Below are 17,300 nucleotides of genomic sequence, written 5' to 3' on the forward strand. Positions count from 1 at the left end.
TTTGGTAGATACAAGGAATTAAGGCGAGTGTGTTCTGCGACAAGTAAAACTAGACAATAGTACACAAACTCTACGACTAGTTCTCAGCTCCGTTTCCATTTTCAAAGCATACAATCGACTCTACCGATTCCCAAAGAGGAAAGTCTCTATCCGAAATAGCATGCGATGTGTAACAAAGGTCTTTTAATGAGTTAAAAGCGGTAGCAGGCGAGTTGGATATCTTTTTGTTGCATATCGTATCTTATGTCGGATGGGAAATGTCCGCTTCGAAAAAACCGCGTGCTTCTATTCAAGCCGTCCGAAAAATAAGTGGAGTAGCCTCGAAACTTAGGTCTTTTCTACCTAAATTGAGATTAGAGATCAATTGAATACAGAGGAGGTGGACTAACTATTGCTATAATTCAAAAGTTATGTTGATTTGCCTAGGAGTGTCTATATTGCCGCTTAGAGAAGTCGGTTTTTTTTGTTTTTTTTTTTTGAATCCAGTTTATTGTCCTTTTTAGCTATTACTACTATGTAAGATATTCCGTTCCTAATTCAAGCTCGACTTTACAGTGCTCATATAAGAACTCTCTCCCTTTGATAACGTGCCTTCCTTATATAATAACTAGATTAGCCCCTATTTAGGTGCACCTTCTAATAGGTACAAATACCTATAGTTTATACTCTACGACTAAGGAAAAACAACAAAAACCTTAACTAGCTGATCCTTATACTTAGCAACTACGCTCTCTAAGGGGAGGATTTCCGTAGAACTATAATATATATACTCTTCCGCGAAAACCCACGACTCCTCTACTCGATTCCTAGAGTATAGCTCTCCTCGACTTAACGGGCTACTAACACTCTCGACACTCTCTTCTTACGAATCTAACGAGACTATATTTAGCAGAGTAGTACGCTCACTATACCCTCGTAAAGCTTTTATAGGGAGACTCCTTGTTACGTAATTATCTTCCGGGAACTCTCCTCCGAGTCCTGCTTTTCCTCCCCCCTTACCTTAACTGTAGGATAGAACTTATTCCTATCCCTTCTTATTATAGCCTTGTTCTGAGGTCGACTCTATGTGAAGCGCTCTTCGGAGGTTGTGTTTCTATCTGTATTGTTTCGATCGTTCGGTATACTATGTGCAAGAGGACAGCAGGTCGTGACTTAATCTTAGCCTCCTAAAGGAGTTGATAGCCTGCACCACGTAGAGGTGTTGAGTCGTCGTAGGCCCAGAGAAGTCGGTGATCTGTACATGGATGATGCCAAACTTAAATCTGCTCCATTTGAGGCGCATGCCCCATGTTCCACAGACACAGTCACAGAGTAGAAAAAAGAGCTCCACTTCCAAGATGGCAATCAATTGTTCTTGGTTTTTCTATTATTAGCCTAATCACGACTTTCTTCACTATCATTCAAGCTAGGCTTTTCGGCTTCAGCTGACAGCATCTCTCGCCCGTGGACAGAGTAGCGGAGTCCGAATACGACGCATTTGGTTCACCGCCAAGAAAAAACAACGAATCATTACCCCAAAGTCGACGATTTCGGGAAATATAGACTTTCCATACAAAGTAAGCGCACAGGCGTGTTCCTTTCGAAATAAGCTTTCGGTCGTGGGGGGGACCGCGATCCCCGACCTGCGACGGGGACGTGACGGGACTTGTATCAAGCCTCGGGTGGCGGGTGAGATATTACAGGAGCTTGACGTAGCTTTTACGAGGTAGCTCAAAAGCTTGATAAAGCTCCTTTAATTTAAATAACGGAGATGAAGGAAACCCAGAAGAGGTTTCGATGGTTTATTTTGGCATCAATAAGGAGGGAGGTATTCCAGCTGTTGAGGACAAACAACATTTTGATACTGAAACCGAATTAGGAAGTATGGATCGTGGGCTGAAAGCTAGTGAGGAGGGGCAGTACCTTGATGACGGTTGGGGAATGGAGAGGGTACAAGAGAAATGGCATTTCGAAAACACGACGAAGAACAAGGTCTCTCTCATCGATATCCTCTCATTCCTGGGAGTCTGCATCGCGGCTGTAGGATGTATCGTCTTATCCTACTCCATATTCTTTGCGCCTCAAAGGAACATCGTACCAGTACAGAGCGAAGAAAAAGTCCTAGACTTGCATTCGCATGTCTCTGTGGGCCTGTATCCCCGAGAACCTCAAGGTCCGGCATTGAGTAACAGGCGATTGTCGCGTGGTGCAGGACCGTCTGTCAGTTCGACGCCGGGAACTATTACCTCGAGCCTTTGCTCGAGTCCATCATCTTCATCTAGCTCCAGTGCAGCAGCTGCTAGCCCAACCAACATTCTCCGCGTCTTCCAACTCGACCCACCAGTCATGGGTCCTGGGCAAGTGGTGCTAAATGATGGAATTGAGATTATACCCACTGGAGGTTCTTCTGCGGAAGATGGAAAGATTTGCCAAGTGACACTTATGGAACACGAGTTTGTGTTTTCATTCGGGCAGCCATTTGTTGGTAAGTGCAGGAAATTTTGATCTTCGAAGTGAGAATGAGAGAATAACGAAACGGACGATTCGACGAATGAATGGCTACACGAAAGGACTGTTCTGGATGTATTGGAGTACACGCTGCTTCGAGGATGACTATGAGCTGATAAATATTTTTTTAAGGAAATTATACCCCACCGGACTGTATGGGATCTAGTAACACAGTCGTGATGAACTTCACTGTTCGAAGTTTTGGTGGTCAATTCGATAGGTTAGCGACTATGTGAGTATAGTCTTGCATCGAGTTCTGCGAAGCTTTGTGTTCTGATCACATTTGCCAACATAGGCACATGGGAGATACGGAAGTTTTCCGAACGTCAACTGCCGAGCCAAGGAGGTCTGGAATTGTCTGGACATATATGAAAGACATGTCACAGTGAGTGGTTTCCATGGATCTTGGTGAGATTTGGAAGCTAACTTGGGCTTGTGCACAGTTTTATGTCACTGTGGAAGACGTCCCAGTTGATCATCTTTGACCTTCCCAATCTGACTAATGTGAACGTAAGTACAACAGACTAGATGTTCACTTTGACAGAGCTAAGACAATCAAATAGTTAACAGGCACTTATATCACATCTCTCACAGCCACTTTCTTCTCGGCTTCGGAATCCGTCGATGCAGCAAATATTATACTTCCCCTCTCAGCCAAGCGAGGCATCAGTGAATCACAACCCAGTACATTCGTCATACCTTCCACTACCCAAAACGCTACTGCGGTCCTCTCGGCTGGGTCATTTCCGAGAAATGCTAAGCGAGCAATTGTATCCATCGCAGCAACAGGACAAGGCGAAGAGGAATTCTGGTGGCAGAATGCCTTGTCATCAGCTATCTCTACATACAATTCATCTGGTGGTGTCTTACCCGGCAATAGTCCGTTTCGAGAAGTTCAGCTTTGGCTAGACGGCCAGATGGTTGGTGTTGTGTGGCCATTTCCTGTCATTTTCACGGGAGGAATCGTTCCAGCCTTTTGGAGCCCCATGGTAGGGATACAGGCGTTCGATCTGAGTGAAGGAGAGATTGATGTCACACCATGGCTGGGAAGTCTTTGCGATGGACAGTCTCATACTTTTGAGATGAAAGTGGTGGGGTTAAGTGATGATGCTGGGAAGACAGCTGTTTTGAGCGAAGGCGTGGCTAGCAATTGGGTGCTGTCCGGAAAGATATTTATTTGGACAGACAGTAACTCGACGGCTACGACTACGAGCGACAAGGTTCAAATCTCATCGTCCGATCCAGAGATATCCGTATCTCAAACCATAAAACAAGACTCAACAGGTAGCAACGACACCCTGCTCTACAAAACCTCCGTCCGCCGCTCCCTCACCATCACAGCCAACATCAAAACCGCACAATACCCCAACGGCAGAGTAGCAGTTTGGACACAAAACCTATCCCAAACAACCGACAATGCTCTAACCGACCAAGGGAACAACCAAGCGAACACCCACACCACATCAGGAAAAGACTCCTTCCTCCTCGGCGCCGAAACCCCTTACACAAAAACATACTCCTATCCGCTTTTCCTCGAGAGCATCTTCACCAGTTTCGCTACCGGCGCGTTCCGTGTTGATGCTACTATTGACCGCAGCTACCATAGCGAGATTTCTGGCCACGGCGCCTCGCCATCTGGTCTCCAACCTTTCGCTAATCTCGACGATTCCTCCCGGCTGGTACAGACACTAGCTGGGACGACACTCTCGCAATCGCAAAGTGGGAATGCGACGTTGATTTTTGCGCCGGGGAATACTGGTGGTGTGGCGGGAAATGGGAGTTCGACTTTTGGAACGCTGTTGGGGAGTGCCAGGTTTGGAGGGAGGAGTAGTCATGGGGTTTTGGGAATGGAGAGGGATGAGGAATTGTGGTTTAGGACGGTACGAGCTGTTAATGGTAGTGTACGCGAGGATGCTCAGAGGCTCAATGGGAAGTCTGTTGGTGGGGGATCAGGAGTCGGGAATGCTAGACCGAGTGTTGTTGAACCGGGAATGGTTGATATTGGGTCTTTAAGGGTCCTGGGGGGAATGGTTGATATTGGGTCTTTAAGGGTCCTGGGGGGAATGGTTGATATTGGGTCTTTAAGGGTCCTGGGAAGAAGATCTATAGGAATGGGTGGCTAGAATACCGATACGGGTGAATTGATATTCGTTGTAAGATTATAAAATCTGCCACTAACCTTACCGCTGCTTTTGCGCTGGTGAATATATTCGATAACGTCCTTCCGTTGTAACACTAATGTGGAGGATTTTTCTGCTTGTAGAATTCTTGCTTGTTGCGATTCCTCGACATAGTGGCATCTTTGAAAATTCTGGGCAAGTTGATTTTTGATTGGTCAACTTTTCAAGTGTGATGGACTCGATTGTAAACAAAGCCCTCCGCAAGAACGGAACTTCGCTGGCAAGAAAGGAGGCGCGGGGCGGGCCGCACGCAGGGGCCAAGCGAGGTCAGACAACTTCCAGGCAGCTGCGCCTTCACTTGCATTACCAACAACTGCCTAACAACCCACCACACCTTTTACCATCTTCAATCACAATCTCCTCCACATCATAAAATACATCTCACACCATCTCATCCCAATCCCTCTTTCTATCCAGCTCACCAAATGGCCAATCCATCTAGTCCCACACCCCTCCGCATCCTCTGTTTCGGCGACAGCCTAACAGAAGGCTACTCAATGTACGGCATGCACTGGAGTCCATACTCGAAAACACTTCAGACTGCTTTAGAAGAGCAGCTAGGAAGTGAATGGAAGGTTGAGATTGAGACGGATGGTGTGAGCGGACAGCTTGTCACGACGGGGTTTCGGAGGAGGATGGAGGGGCTGTGTGAGTACTTTTTCGGTCGTGATAGTCGACGCTCCTTCCTTGTTTATGGTCTATTTGCTTTCTGTGACTTTACGTAGCGGGCTTTCAATTATAAATCTCCCTCACTCTAAGACCTATTTACACGCACACATTCCCCGAAATTTGAATCAAGAGACTAACATCTCACCCATCCATCCAGATAGAGCAGACCGCACCCGCGAAAGTCCCTTTGATTGGGTTATCTTTCTAGGCGGAACAAACGACCTCGCCTACAGCATCTTGCCCACCAAAATCTACGATGAGATTGAAGCGATCACCGCGCTACCACTCGAGACAGGAGCTCAGGTTTTGACGCTGACGGTCCCAGAATGTGGTGTCAAGAGTGCGAAGTTGGATGGGAGGAGGGGTGAGTTGAATAGGTTAATTAAGGAGGATGGGAGGGAGAATGTGTAAGTTTGCTGTTATTCTCCTTGCTTTTCACGGACTTTTACAGTATAACCTAATGCTAGTTTGGGTTGGGGATATCCGGTCTATGTATAGGTTCGAAGCTCGTGTCAGTCTAGGGGAGAGATTTGAATGAGGATTTCTAGCTTGCCAGTTCAGAAAGAAAACACTACAGCAGTCACGAATCCAAGCTCATACATCTCACAGCTACGCTCTCGATCTCCATGCCTTAATACCCTACCATTCCATGCCCGAAGCCGAGCGTGACGAGATCTGGGATGATGGACTGCATTTTACGCCTACGGGGTATGAGAGAGTTGGCTTGCTGGTTGCGAAGCGACTGCTTGAACTTCTGAAGAGTGGCGAGACGAGTGCTGAGAGTGGTGAAGATGTTCAAGGAAGCAGGTAAACCGGAGAAGGGTGTGGATTTAGATGGCAAGACTTGAGGTTTTGAATGTCGCCGGTTTTCCTCTCCAGTGGGAAGGAGTGGGAAGGTCATGAGCTGAGAGAAACTATATTTGATGCACAAGGAGTGGAGTTCTGGTTACACATAGAGTAAGGTATAGACAGAAAAGTTTTTCGACCGTTCTAGTACCTATCACATTTGCAACTCTCCTGGCCAGGTACAGAAGGCTTGATCTGGACCCAAGATTTGGCTAGTCTAAATACAGTACTTTAGCGAGGTGACTGTCTGTAATGCCGTTCTCGAAAAGGAAGCTCGAGGCTGCGACGTGCAACAAAAAATAATAAATCATAATCCGGAATAGGTTAGAGGAGTTCACCCACGTGGTGGCCATGCGAACTGCCACGGTTCTAGTCTCGAATCGAGAAGAATGTACGTAGTAAGCAAGGGTAAGCGGATAGGTATGAGACGTAAATAGCCCCAAGTCGTGCAAGCCAGTCTTGACAAACTATTTGACAGGCAAGTACAACATTTTTTAGAAACCGACTACTTTCAATAAGAACGGAAGGGGTAATCTTGTTGAAGATATATTCATCTAAAAGTGGGTAAAACAGCCATCTTCTCTCTTCCAAAGAAGACCGAAGAAGGCTAAACATCCCACTGTCAAGCACCCACAACATCAAGATCAACAACCACCTACATTCCCATTTCGTCCTCCCTAGAAACCCACTTTCCCACAAATTCTCATCCTCTCCCCACTCACCTCCTCCAACACTCCTCCCCCATCCATCACCAACAACAAAAATCCCCTCATGTCATCCCTGCACATGAACCGCATCCGCATCTACATCCACACCCACATCCGCACCAGACTCAGCCGTAGTCGCAGCAATAGAGGAAGTACCACCACCAACAAGCCACCTCTCAAACCACCTCAGAGCCTGCTCCTCAGCCCGCATAGCCATCTCCATCTCCTTCTCATCATCAGCATGCGTCCGGATTGCAAAACCATGCTTAGCGCCCTCGAGGATAACCATCTCGTGATCTATCTCTTTTCCTCCTCCCTGCCCTCCAATTCCTTCTCCCTTCCCTCCAATTCCTTCTCCCTTCCCTCCAATTCCTTCTCCCTTCCCTCCATTTACTGCTCGCTTCGATTCAGCTCCCTTCGATTCAGCTCCCTTCGCTTCGAGCAGACGCTTCATCTCCACAGCTTGCGGTTTCTTCAAGACGGCGTCGGCGTCGCCGACGATTACGCTGGTGGGGATGGTTATGTGCTGCACTTCGCTGGGGAGGGTTATGTATGAGGGGTGCGCGATGAATATACAATCTGCTAGGTTGTTCTCACCTTCGGGAGAAGGTTGGGCGAGCATGAAAGCGTGTTTTCCGCCCCAGCAGAACCCTGCTACTCCGATCTTCAAACTTTGCGAACCTGTATCAACAGGAAGTGCAAAAGGCGGTGGTGAAGCTCTGAGGGATTGCAGGAATGAGAGGACGCGGGGATGTGTTTTTATGGGATCGCAAGAGGATTTCCAGGGGATGGCGAGGAGGAGGAGGTGCATTACCCAGAGGGGTTTGTGGAGGATGGCGTGGAGGTAGGTGGGGGAGGGGGTGGTGAGGTTGTCCATTAGGGGGAGGGCGGTGGGGGACATTGCTTTTCCTGTGGGGGGAGGGAGGGGGGTTAGTTGTGTGTTTTGGCTTGAGGGTTATGGGGAGATGATGGATGGTTATTGAGTGTGGAGGTGGAGTAGGGAGGGTTGGGTGAGGATGGGGTTTGTGCTTTGTTATTGGAGAGGACTTGGTGAAATGAGAAGATTAATTGATTGATTGTTGGCTTACCATTCATGAAATCGGGGACGTAAACTAGATACCCGCCTCGTTTGGCGTAGTGATCGGCTAATACGCGATTGTTGACGAAATCCCACCCGAAAGCGTCGGTTATGAGCACGATTACGGCTTTGGGGGTGGTGCCAGAGGGAGGAGAGGCGATGTAGGTGGGAAGGCCGTGGATAGTGCTTGTAGTGCCGGTGGGTTGGGAGGTTGAAATCCCTCCAGTGAGGCAGGATGGGCAGGACATTTTGATTTTGGTGGACGATGTTTATTCAGAAATTGTGATAAGCGAGGTGGCGAAGAAAGATTGACCGAAGATGGTTGATGATTGGGAAAAAAAAGGGAACGGTGAAAGGAGAGGCTATATATTCGCTACGGACTATTTTGATTTATCGTCAAATTGCATCGTATCGTCATCGTTCATCTCAGTACATGTATGCAGATAGATAAGTTGGACCTTACCGGCACACCGTATGACTAACCTACCCCTGTCTTGGCGTTGTGCCTCGTAAATGCAGAGAAAGTCGCTTATGATCCTACTGAAAACAAGGGTTGTACGGAATCTTTTGACCTGATTTCTCTTTTCTGTGTCGTTTGGCTTCAATATTTGATTCGGATTTCGGATCGTGGCGGGGATAGGGAAATTTAGTGTTCATGTTGCGCAGTTGGGAATGAGCCTTGGTCTGAGTGATAGGACACTTGTGGAGGTGATTTGACCTTTGTCGGAGAAAATTCATGAATGACAAAAGAAAGGAACAGGTGAGTGTGAAGAGCGACTCTCGTGAGCAATTTCCATGAAGAGGATAGCCAAGTATCGAGGTATGTTGCTCGGATGGATGTTTTCTTCGGTCTGTTTGTCCGCTTGCATAATTAGGTGGGGGAAGCGAATTGTGAAGCGGAGCTTGAGTGGACTTGGCAAAGCTTTTACTGTTGAAGATATTTATACCGAGGCATTGGGGAGCTGAGTGCATACATTTCTGCAGAGTGACCAAATTTGTTGGCCCAGAGTTTCAGGTGCAACAACATTCTCAGTGTGAACAATTTAAGCGGATACCTAAATACTAAATCTCGCCGACTTAGTCTCGACCCTCAAGTAGATGTCGTCAGCTTACCCGTACGGGCCGCACAGTAGACTATTTCTCGCAAAGGCGACGTATAAGTGACATGTGGCTTGAGAGCGAAGAGAGTCATAGAAGACCGAACATATATTAGGTAGTGCTGTGTGTTGGGATAGATCAGTATCGTCAGTGGCATTACAGCGGACCTGTATTCCTAGGTTCATCTCATCTGTCGTCCAAGCGAAGAAGCTAGTGGGCAACTGATCACTGTTCGGTACAGCATAAGACATAAGAAGGTCTGACATAATAGGTAAATTTACCCACACAGCCGCACCTCACACCCTCTTGTCCAAACCGAGCTCTAGTTCTAGGACTCGCAAAAACCTATTTACAGGCTCTATTTAAAATATTCTCCATTTAAAATCGTGATTATTTTGCATTATCATTCCCTCGCCCGATAAGATAAGACAAGCAGTTGACACATGGGCAAGCTCTCGTCCGCCATTGGCCAATTCCCCCTCCCGGAGCCGCGCTTTTCTTCGTGCACTAGCGGGCGGCAGCTCCTTCCTTGGCCTGGCGTGGATCTCACGATGCACACTGAACTGCACCTGCGCTGCATTCCCAAACCTTGCGGGGCCCTGCACCTTCACCTGCACCGAATAGCAGAACAGAGCTACTTTCTCGTCCACTCGAGCTGCACCAGGTATATTTTTCTCTTCTCTCTCACAACTTCCTCTTCAACACCACAGCGGACTCCAAGCTTCAATCGATCCTCAGTTCCGCCTTCCGTCATTCCAAGAATGACGTCCCGATGCTAATTGTCCAAGACCTCAAGAACAAGAACACATACTGGCAAGCTTCAACTGTCGGACCCCGCGGACGATATCGATTTGGCCCTGGCCTGGTCGTCATGAAATTCGGAGAGCAGCTGCGCACGAGCGTGATCAAGGAGTACCAGTGGTACTACATCGCGTACGATGAGCTCAAGGCTCAACTGAAGACCGATTGGGCCACGCCACCTACCAAAACGAAGCCGAAGGGCAAGCGACGAGAATGGAGCGAGGATGACGAGAGCAAGTTTATTGGCAGACTGGAGCAGGAGCTGGACAAGGTGCACACCAAGCAGAAGGTCAAGGCTATTGAGATTGGCAGACGTATTGGGAACAGCGAGAAGGAGGTTAGTGATGTGGTTGCACGTCTGGATAGCAGAGGACCGATTGGCAGAGACGGGCAGAGCAATAACGACGACGCGCCGACCGAGGAGGAATTCATGATGTTGGAGGAGGACCTCAGCGATATCATCGCAGATGTCCATGATTTGGCCAAGTTTGTGCAGCTCAACTATACTGGATTCCAGAAGATTATCAAGAAGCATGATGTAAGCCTGGCATAGCAAAGAAGTACGTGGCTGGAATTGTGGCTGACAATACTAGAAACAAACCGGATGGATGCTTAAGCCAGTCTTTGCAACCAGGCTAAAGGCCAAACCATTCTTCAAGGACAACTACGATGCAGATATCGTCAAGCTTTCGAGGTTATACGATATTGTTCGAACGAGGGGAAATCCAGTTAAGGGAGACAGTGCTGCTGGTGGAAGTCAAGGAAACTTCATTAGAAACACCACCAAGTACTGGGTACACCCAGACAACATCACAGAAGTCAAGCTTATCATCTTGAAGGCATGTCTCGTACTAAATATATCTGATATCTACTAACTGTTTCTAGCATCTCCCTGTTCTTGTCTTCAACCCAAATAAAGAATTCGAAATGAAGGATTCTGCCATCACTTCAATCTATTACGATAATCCAGACAAGTGGGACCTCTATGAAGGCAGACTGAAGAAGACGGAAGGAGCAGAAGCCCTCCGTATGCGATGGTATGGTGGAATGGATACTGAGACAATTTTCGTAGAAAGGAAAACACATCGCGAAGACTGGACAGGAGAGAAGTCCGTGAAGGCCCGATTCGCTATTAAGGAGAAGAACTTGAATGCCTACTTGAGAGGAGAGATGCTACCAGAAGCGATCTTCGAGAAGGCTCGTAAGGATGGAAAGAAGCCTGCGAAGCAAATCGATGAAGACGAGCGACTTGCGAAGGAAATTCAATACTCCGTCCTGAAGAAGGGATACGTACCAGTCTGCCGATCATTCTACAACCGCACAGCATTTCAATTGCCAGCAGATGCGAGAGTCCGTATTTCTCTGGATACCGAATTGACCATGGTGCGGGAAGATAACCTTGATGGAAGGAAAAGAGCCGGAAATAACTGGCGAAGAATGGACATTGGTATCGACTATCCATTTTCACAACTTCCTGCGGAAGATATCGAGCGCTTCCCCTATGCCGTCTTGGAAGTCAAGTTACAGACCCAAGCAGGCCAAGAACCACCCGAATGGGTTCGTGAACTGATTGCGAGTCATCTTGTCGAAGCCGTTCCCAAGTTTTCCAAGTTCATCCACGGTACCGCAACCCTTTTCCCGACCAGAATCCACCTGCTCCCGTTCTGGATGCCACAAATGAATGTCGATATCCGGAAGCCAGTAACACAACACTTCGGTATTCGACGACCAGGTAACTCCAATCCAAGTTCCACCAGTGACGACGACGATGATGATGAGGATGACGATTCGGATGAAGAGGAATTCGACGAAGAGTCGCCTGCTACTACCGCCATTGGTAGTTCAGACGAGAATGTCAACCGGATCCGCGCACGAGATAGTGAGAATCGAGCTCCCAGGAACGAACTCGATGTCGAAGAGCAGGTCGGAGCACAACCTCTTGATCTGGATGAAGCATATCCCATTTATGATTCAGATGATGAAGACAATGAGTCCGATCGCCTCGAGGAAGCTAGACAGATCGGAGGCTGGACATACTACTCTCAATTCATCAAGAGCAAGAGCAAGCTGGCTGCATACAAAGTAGCCAACACGATCCAGACACTCCGTCAACCAAGTACCATCCCAGCCAATGGAAATGGCAGTCTACCAGCACTCGATAACAGCAAGATCACGAGCAAAAGGTTCAAGGCACCAAAGGGAAAGAAGATCCATGTCTTGGTCAGAGTAGAACCCAAAGTCTACTTCGCCGCCGAGCGAACATTCCTCTCATGGGTAACTAAGTCGCTTCCTACCTAAAATAAGCATGACACTAACATACACAGCTCGAAAACTCAATCTACATCGGCTCCATCGCCGCCACAGTCCTCAACTTCGGCGCTAAACCGACCAAGGCCTCGTTCTTCGCTGCCTTCGCATTCACCATCGTCGCTATTCTCTCCCTCCTCTACTCCGTCGGTATCTACCTATACAGAAGTCAAGCGATCAGAAATAGAAGGGCGATCAAGTATCATGATAGTGTTGGGCCAACTATTCTTTGCGGAACGTTGTTCGTGGCTGTTGTGTTGAATATGTGGTGGGAGGCGGGGGAGAGGGGGTTCATTTCCATGGGTGCTCGGGAGCTGTAGGCGGAGATACTATTAGGATGTCGTGTGTGAAGGGGTCGAGTCCAGACTGTTTGGGCCGGATTGTTTGGCGGGGGGAGTGGGGTGTGAGATGTACAGAGTAAATAGTTTGCTGAAAAGAAGGGAAGGGATGTGTTGACCAAGAGAACTGGTAATTTTGATTTATGTAGTCATTTTGCGCCTAGCATGGCATAGCATGACATGACATGGTACGTACAGTGTAGATAGTCAAAGCTTAAGCTTTAGCTTCAACTTCATTTGCGTCAATATGTCGGGACTCCAGAATCGAGATGTTTGTATGTATGTATGAAACGCTAGCTAATTTTTTCTACGAGGTTGGTTACTAAAATCAAAAGGTTACTTACATCCTCGAGAAGCAATTATGCAGATTCATTCCCATGGCTAGCCTAATGATTACCAGGTAGGTATTGTATGGCTCGTGAATATTGAGAATTGGTGCGAGGTGTTTTAATTTGATTTGGCTAGCTGGTGAGTCGGTTTTTGGAATTGGAGAGAGAGGCTTCGCTTACTGTTGTTTGTTTACAATTGGGACACTCACTCACTCACTCGCTAAGAGGATACAATACGTGCTAATAGACCATTCACTTGTAGAGATGCACGATGTATAGATAGATCCGAGAAGTAAAGAGCTGAGAAGAAGAGAGAACGCTAAACAGTAATCCACGTATATGTTCTTGGGTAAGCAGTAACTAGTAAGTAATCCTTCAATCGATCGATCGATCGATCGATCATCTATCATTCATTACCCATCAATCCATTTCCCTTCCTTGCATTTCATCCCTAAATTTAACGTGAAAACATTCAAGAAACGTCCTCGGTACGCCTAATCAATCATCCTTATCCTCATCACTGTCCCCAACCAGCAGACATGAGTCGCGACCAAAACGTTACGAGTCCTCATGTTACCCCTACGCAACACCCGTCACCCTCCGAATAGCCTTCCTCGCCCCCTCACCCACAACCATCACACTCCCCTCCTGCTCCAACAGCCTCACCGTCTCGGCAAACTCCGCCCCCTCAACAGCAACACTACTCTGCTCGCCAATCCTCTTGACCACCTCACTATACCTCGCCGCCTGCCCCTGCCTCGTCATCTCATCCAGCAGCGCCAGCACCGCCGTCTTGAGATCCTGCTTCCTCCTCCTCTCGCTCGCGCTCGTGCCCTCAGTAAGGAGACTCATATCGATGAGGCCCGTTCGGGCATCTGTAGCGGCCTGCTTGAGTGCGCTCTTGATCAGGCGGACGGCTTCCTTGACGTCGTCGCGGGTGACCGTCTCGGAGAGGCGCATCTTGGCGTGTGCTTCCGCCAGGCGGATCATGGATTCGAGTTGACGGGTCGTGGCTGTGATGCGGCGCTCCGCGGCGCGGATGTCCTCGCCGAGTTTGCGCATCTCGACGTAGGCGTTGACGAGCTCTTCGGAGGCTTCGGGGCTGATGCGTGGTTGGCAGGTGGTGCGGGCGTAGGAGATGTAGGAGGTGAGGAATTCGATGGGCTAGGTGAGTATGTTAGTGGTTATTGCTTGATCGGTGAGGTGAGCTTACCAGAATTTCCATTCCGCTGGATGCGCTCTGTGGCTTGTCGTCCAAGTACATACTCAATAAATGTCTCGCCAATCTTCGATCAGCAGTTTCGTCTATGCGATCTAAGATCAGGAAGACGAGATCAAAACGAGAGAGCAGTGTTGGAGGAAGGTCGATGTTTTGAGGAACTGGCAGGTTTGGGTTGTATTTGCTGCCAATTGGGTTGGCAGAAGCGAGAATGCTGGTTCGTGCATTCAATGTCGTGATGATACCTGCCTTAGCGATCGAGACAGTCTGTTGTTCCATGACTTCGTGAAGCACTGAACGAGTAGCATCAGACATCTTGTCGAACTCGTCGATACAGCAGACACCTCCATCTGACAGAACCAAAGCACCTGACTCGAGCACCAGCTGGCGGGTCTCGGGGTCCCGAGTGACATATGCTGTCAAGCCGACTGCTGAAGATCCCTTTCCACTGGTGTACACGCCACGAGGAGCAATCTTGTGGACATACTGAAGGATTTGAGACTTGGCAGTGGAAGGATCACCACAGAGAAGCACATTGATATCTCCTCTGTATTTGGGACTTCCGCCCTTCTCGAATGACTTATTGGTACCTCCGAAAAGCTGAAGCAAAATGCCCTTCTTCACATCGTCCATCTCGTAGATACTGGGTGCAAGTGACCGAGACAAGAGTTCGTAGATGTCAGGTCTGGCAGCAGTAGCCTTGATCTTTTCTTCTTCTTCTTCGCTGACCTTTCGTGTTTCTTCGATATTACCAGCGATTTGCTCCGAAAGGTCTTGATCGACAGTCGAAACATCGATGCCCATTCGCTTCTTATCAACCTTTTGAATATGAAGAATATCGATATATGTCTTGTAGGTGCTCTTCAGAGTTCTCATTCTGGGATTGACTCGCACTGGGCTGGCTTTAAAGATACCAGTAATCTCGACACGGTCACCAGCTTTGCAAAGGTCCACCAGCTCATCGTATGCGCACATCGAGACCGAGTGAGGCGTCTGACCTGCTGGAACAGAGTCTGGTGTTTCCTGAAGTTTGATAACCTGCTTGTCCATAAATCCAGAGCGGTTGTGAACAATTTGCATCGCGTTTGGAGAGTCACAGATTGGACGAGGGCACTTGGTAGGCTCGGCGATCTTGCCACGGTCAATATCGACCTTGACTGTATGATTGCACACCTGGCAACGGAAGAAAGCATCTTTCATATCGGGAATGATTGGTGTGGTTCGAATGACGAGTCCTTTGATCGCAATAATCTTGTCGACATCTATCTCGAATTAGCAGAACCCTTTGTAAGTATACGATTTTTATTTACCAGATGGATTCAACTCTCGCATGTTGATGGTGGAATCAAGGCCAAAAGGACGGACTCTGTATGATCGCTTCTGGACCTCCTGGCAGAGGTCGACCTCGTTTGACTCCTGGTCTCTTGGTGTTTGTGGCTCGGGCTCACTTCGATCAGAGCTGGGTACAGGAGGTTCAGAGCTCAAAATTCTGCTACGAGACGATGTTTGTGCGGCAGATCCTGAGCTTTGGGATTGCCTGTTCTTGGCCATCTCTGCTTCTGCGAGTTCGTACATCACATCCTTGATACCTTGATCCATAAGAGTAACGATATCCTGAGGGTAATCTTGAGCTTGTTGCCAAAGCTTCTTGGTAGGAGGGTATGCCTTGAGGTTGCGGAAGTCCAGGTTCAGACTGGTGACACCAAGAGTCAACATATTTTGCATCATCTGGACGTATTCCTTAGTCTGCGCATCTGGATCCGCATCGGTTTCCTCTTCGGACATTCCATCTCCCCACATGCGGTACTTTTTGGTAAAATTTCGAAGAAACTCCTTGAACACAGCCAAGGTGTCATTGATAGAAACATTGGTACCCCAGATACATAGTGTAGAGCTTCCTCCCATTGCTTGCGCATCAGAGGTTGTCGGATCCATGTTAGAAAAAGTTGGAGCCTCGGAACCTTCAGCTGGGATATCTCGGACAACCCGGCCACTTTCGTCCATGAAAATGCGCCGTCTTGCACGAGGAGTATTGATATTGTCAGAGTTAATGTCTCCACGGCGAGAATTATTGATCGAAGATCCAGGACCCGCGTCACGATTACGAACAAACAGACCACTGCTATCACTTCGAATGTCGGACATAATGGATTGTTGGCGGGCATTGAAGCCTGTGCCACTAGGGCTAGAACTGGGTGCATATCGAATAGGGGAAGAGTCTAGCATATGTCAGTTTGTTGAATCTGCAGAAGATGGAATCTCTGGCTCACCTCCAATCAGCCCACTAGTAGTTGCTCGAGGGGTGCGCTCGCCATCTTCTTGAGTGGTTTGCGTATTCGTCATCTGTCTTAGGGGTGAGGAGACATCTCGTTCTCTGTTCATCCGTGCGATGTCTGCAGGAGATGATCTGTAGTTCATTGGCGACGAAGATGGAGGTGCTGCCGCTCTTCGAGGAGTAGCATTGCCTTGTGACGATGCTGCCTCGCTGTGAAGTTGTGCTGCCGCCGGATCAGGGGGGCTACTGGGAACATTGCTTCTTTTGGATGTTCGGCGTGGGGTTCCACTTTGTGAACTGCGCTGTCGACGATGCGATGGCGACGACATCTTGCCTGTTGACTGCAATGCAACGCAGATGCGCGAAGTTAAGTTTGAGGGTGGTGTTGTTGTTGTGTTGTGGTTGCGATGAGGGGGGAGGGGAGAAGGGGGTCAGGGAAGTTGAGAAGAGATTTGGAAACGAACGCGTCGCGTGTTTCTTGACGCGTCCCTCACGTTGAGTGCTTGCATTAGCGTGGTTTGCGCTTTCCGGGGGTTTGACATGCCTCATCCCACTTCACACCAATAGCATCCTAAGGTAGTATTTCTGATCTCCTGGGCACCAAATTGAAATCCTTAAGATGGTCAGTTTTGGAAAGCCAGTGGTATCTGCGAGCAGCGCCACCATCAATGACGAAGAAATATGTAGTCACGTGATATATATCAAACTTCTACCCTCGACTTTCAGCTTAAGGTACCTACATACGGTCTCCTGCACCTGGTCCAAAGCTTTAACTCTCATCGATCTCCACAAACTGTGGCAAGTTGCCTTTCACAAGTACATGTTGTGTTTCTACATCCTTTCCGAGCCCTCGAGACTTCCATACCTAAGGCATTGAATCTAACATCCAAGTAACATTGTCCGCATGGTTCTTCATCATGTGATGGTCTTTCTCATTCTACTGCAGTGCACTTGATCAGGATCCAT

The 17,300-nt window shown here is 48.2% G+C and overlaps 5 protein-coding genes across 8 annotated transcripts; 3 read left to right on the forward strand and 2 right to left on the reverse strand.

The window, feature by feature from the left end:
- Positions 1–1,541: 1,541 nt before the first annotated feature.
- On the forward strand, positions 1,542–4,885 carry ONS95_003346 (uncharacterized protein). Of its 2 annotated transcripts, XM_058496649.1 has the most exons (6): positions 1,542–1,807; positions 1,863–2,464; positions 2,620–2,719; positions 2,783–2,872; positions 2,931–2,997; positions 3,051–4,885. In XM_058496649.1, exons 2-6 carry the CDS (start codon positions 1,864–1,866, stop codon positions 4,608–4,610), a joined length of 2,418 nt encoding a protein of 805 aa, XP_058353901.1. In that variant the 5' UTR covers positions 1,542–1,807; position 1,863; the 3' UTR covers positions 4,611–4,885. The 2 variants fall into 2 exon arrangements, with proteins under 2 accessions (XP_058353901.1, XP_058353902.1); XM_058496650.1 differs by having other exon boundaries at positions 1,542–2,464.
- A 102-nt stretch (positions 4,886–4,987) lies between these two features.
- On the forward strand, positions 4,988–6,474 carry ONS95_003347 (uncharacterized protein). The gene is made up of 3 exons (XM_058496651.1): positions 4,988–5,315; positions 5,494–5,743; positions 5,946–6,474. Exons 1-3 carry the CDS (start codon positions 5,093–5,095, stop codon positions 6,145–6,147), a joined length of 675 nt encoding a protein of 224 aa, XP_058353903.1. The 5' UTR covers positions 4,988–5,092; the 3' UTR covers positions 6,148–6,474.
- A 20-nt stretch (positions 6,475–6,494) lies between these two features.
- Positions 6,495–9,242, reverse strand: ONS95_003348 (uncharacterized protein). Its single transcript, XM_058496652.1, has 4 exons — positions 9,081–9,242; positions 8,942–9,029; positions 7,978–8,889; positions 6,495–7,798 (listed from the first exon to the last, which is right to left on the reverse strand). The coding sequence occupies exons 3-4, from the start codon at positions 8,213–8,215 to the stop codon at positions 6,957–6,959; spliced, it is 1,080 nt and encodes a 359-aa protein (XP_058353904.1). The 5' UTR covers positions 8,216–8,889; positions 8,942–9,029; positions 9,081–9,242; the 3' UTR covers positions 6,495–6,956.
- A 152-nt stretch (positions 9,243–9,394) lies between these two features.
- On the forward strand, positions 9,395–13,102 carry VTC4 (vacuolar transporter chaperone). Of its 3 annotated transcripts, XM_058496654.1 has the most exons (5): positions 9,395–9,729; positions 9,854–10,404; positions 10,460–10,705; positions 10,752–12,140; positions 12,191–13,102. In XM_058496654.1, the coding sequence occupies exons 2-5, from the start codon at positions 9,937–9,939 to the stop codon at positions 12,491–12,493; spliced, it is 2,406 nt and encodes an 801-aa protein (XP_058353906.1). In that variant the 5' UTR covers positions 9,395–9,729; positions 9,854–9,936; the 3' UTR covers positions 12,494–13,102. The 3 variants fall into 3 exon arrangements, with proteins under 3 accessions (XP_058353906.1, XP_058353905.1, XP_058353907.1); XM_058496653.1 differs by having other exon boundaries at positions 9,395–10,404; XM_058496655.1 differs by having other exon boundaries at positions 9,646–10,404; positions 10,752–13,102.
- A 57-nt stretch (positions 13,103–13,159) lies between these two features.
- Positions 13,160–16,765, reverse strand: ONS95_003350 (uncharacterized protein). Its single transcript, XM_058496656.1, has 4 exons — positions 16,330–16,765; positions 15,370–16,278; positions 14,054–15,321; positions 13,160–14,004 (listed from the first exon to the last, which is right to left on the reverse strand). The coding sequence occupies exons 1-4, from the start codon at positions 16,661–16,663 to the stop codon at positions 13,420–13,422; spliced, it is 3,096 nt and encodes a 1,031-aa protein (XP_058353908.1). The 5' UTR covers positions 16,664–16,765; the 3' UTR covers positions 13,160–13,419.
- Positions 16,766–17,300: the final 535 nt, after the last annotated feature.

The sequence above is a fragment of the Cadophora gregata genome, assembly GCF_030347475.1.
Source record: "Cadophora gregata isolate MNR1 chromosome Unknown scaffold_12, whole genome shotgun sequence".
NCBI lineage: Eukaryota > Fungi > Ascomycota > Leotiomycetes > Helotiales > Ploettnerulaceae > Cadophora > Cadophora gregata.

Coding starts and splice junctions, on each gene's coding strand:
- VTC4 (XM_058496653.1), top strand. CDS start 9,838: ATGCTAATTGTCCAAGACCTCAAGAACAAGAACACATACTGGCAAGCT. Junction 10,706..10,751: donor TCAAGCTTATCATCTTGAAG/GCATGTCTCGTA, acceptor AACTGTTTCTAG/CATCTCCCTGTTCTTGTCTT. Junction 12,141..12,190: donor AGCGAACATTCCTCTCATGG/GTAACTAAGTCG, acceptor TAACATACACAG/CTCGAAAACTCAATCTACAT.
- ONS95_003347 (XM_058496651.1), top strand. CDS start 5,093: ATGGCCAATCCATCTAGTCCCACACCCCTCCGCATCCTCTGTTTCGGC. Junction 5,316..5,493: donor GAGGAGGATGGAGGGGCTGT/GTGAGTACTTTT, acceptor CCATCCATCCAG/ATAGAGCAGACCGCACCCGC. Junction 5,744..5,945: donor GAGGATGGGAGGGAGAATGT/GTAAGTTTGCTG, acceptor TACATCTCACAG/CTACGCTCTCGATCTCCATG.
- ONS95_003348 (XM_058496652.1), bottom strand. CDS start 8,215: ATGTCCTGCCCATCCTGCCTCACTGGAGGGATTTCAACCTCCCAACCC. Junction 7,799..7,977: donor CGTCCCCGATTTCATGAATG/GTAAGCCAACAA, acceptor CTCCCCCCACAG/GAAAAGCAATGTCCCCCACC.
- ONS95_003350 (XM_058496656.1), bottom strand. CDS start 16,663: ATGTCGTCGCCATCGCATCGTCGACAGCGCAGTTCACAAAGTGGAACC. Junction 16,279..16,329: donor TACTAGTGGGCTGATTGGAG/GTGAGCCAGAGA, acceptor GACATATGCTAG/ACTCTTCCCCTATTCGATAT. Junction 14,005..14,053: donor CCAGCGGAATGGAAATTCTG/GTAAGCTCACCT, acceptor ATACTCACCTAG/CCCATCGAATTCCTCACCTC.
- ONS95_003346 (XM_058496650.1), top strand. CDS start 1,777: ATGGTTTATTTTGGCATCAATAAGGAGGGAGGTATTCCAGCTGTTGAG. Junction 2,465..2,619: donor ATTCGGGCAGCCATTTGTTG/GTAAGTGCAGGA, acceptor TATTTTTTTAAG/GAAATTATACCCCACCGGAC. Junction 2,720..2,782: donor TTCGATAGGTTAGCGACTAT/GTGAGTATAGTC, acceptor TTGCCAACATAG/GCACATGGGAGATACGGAAG.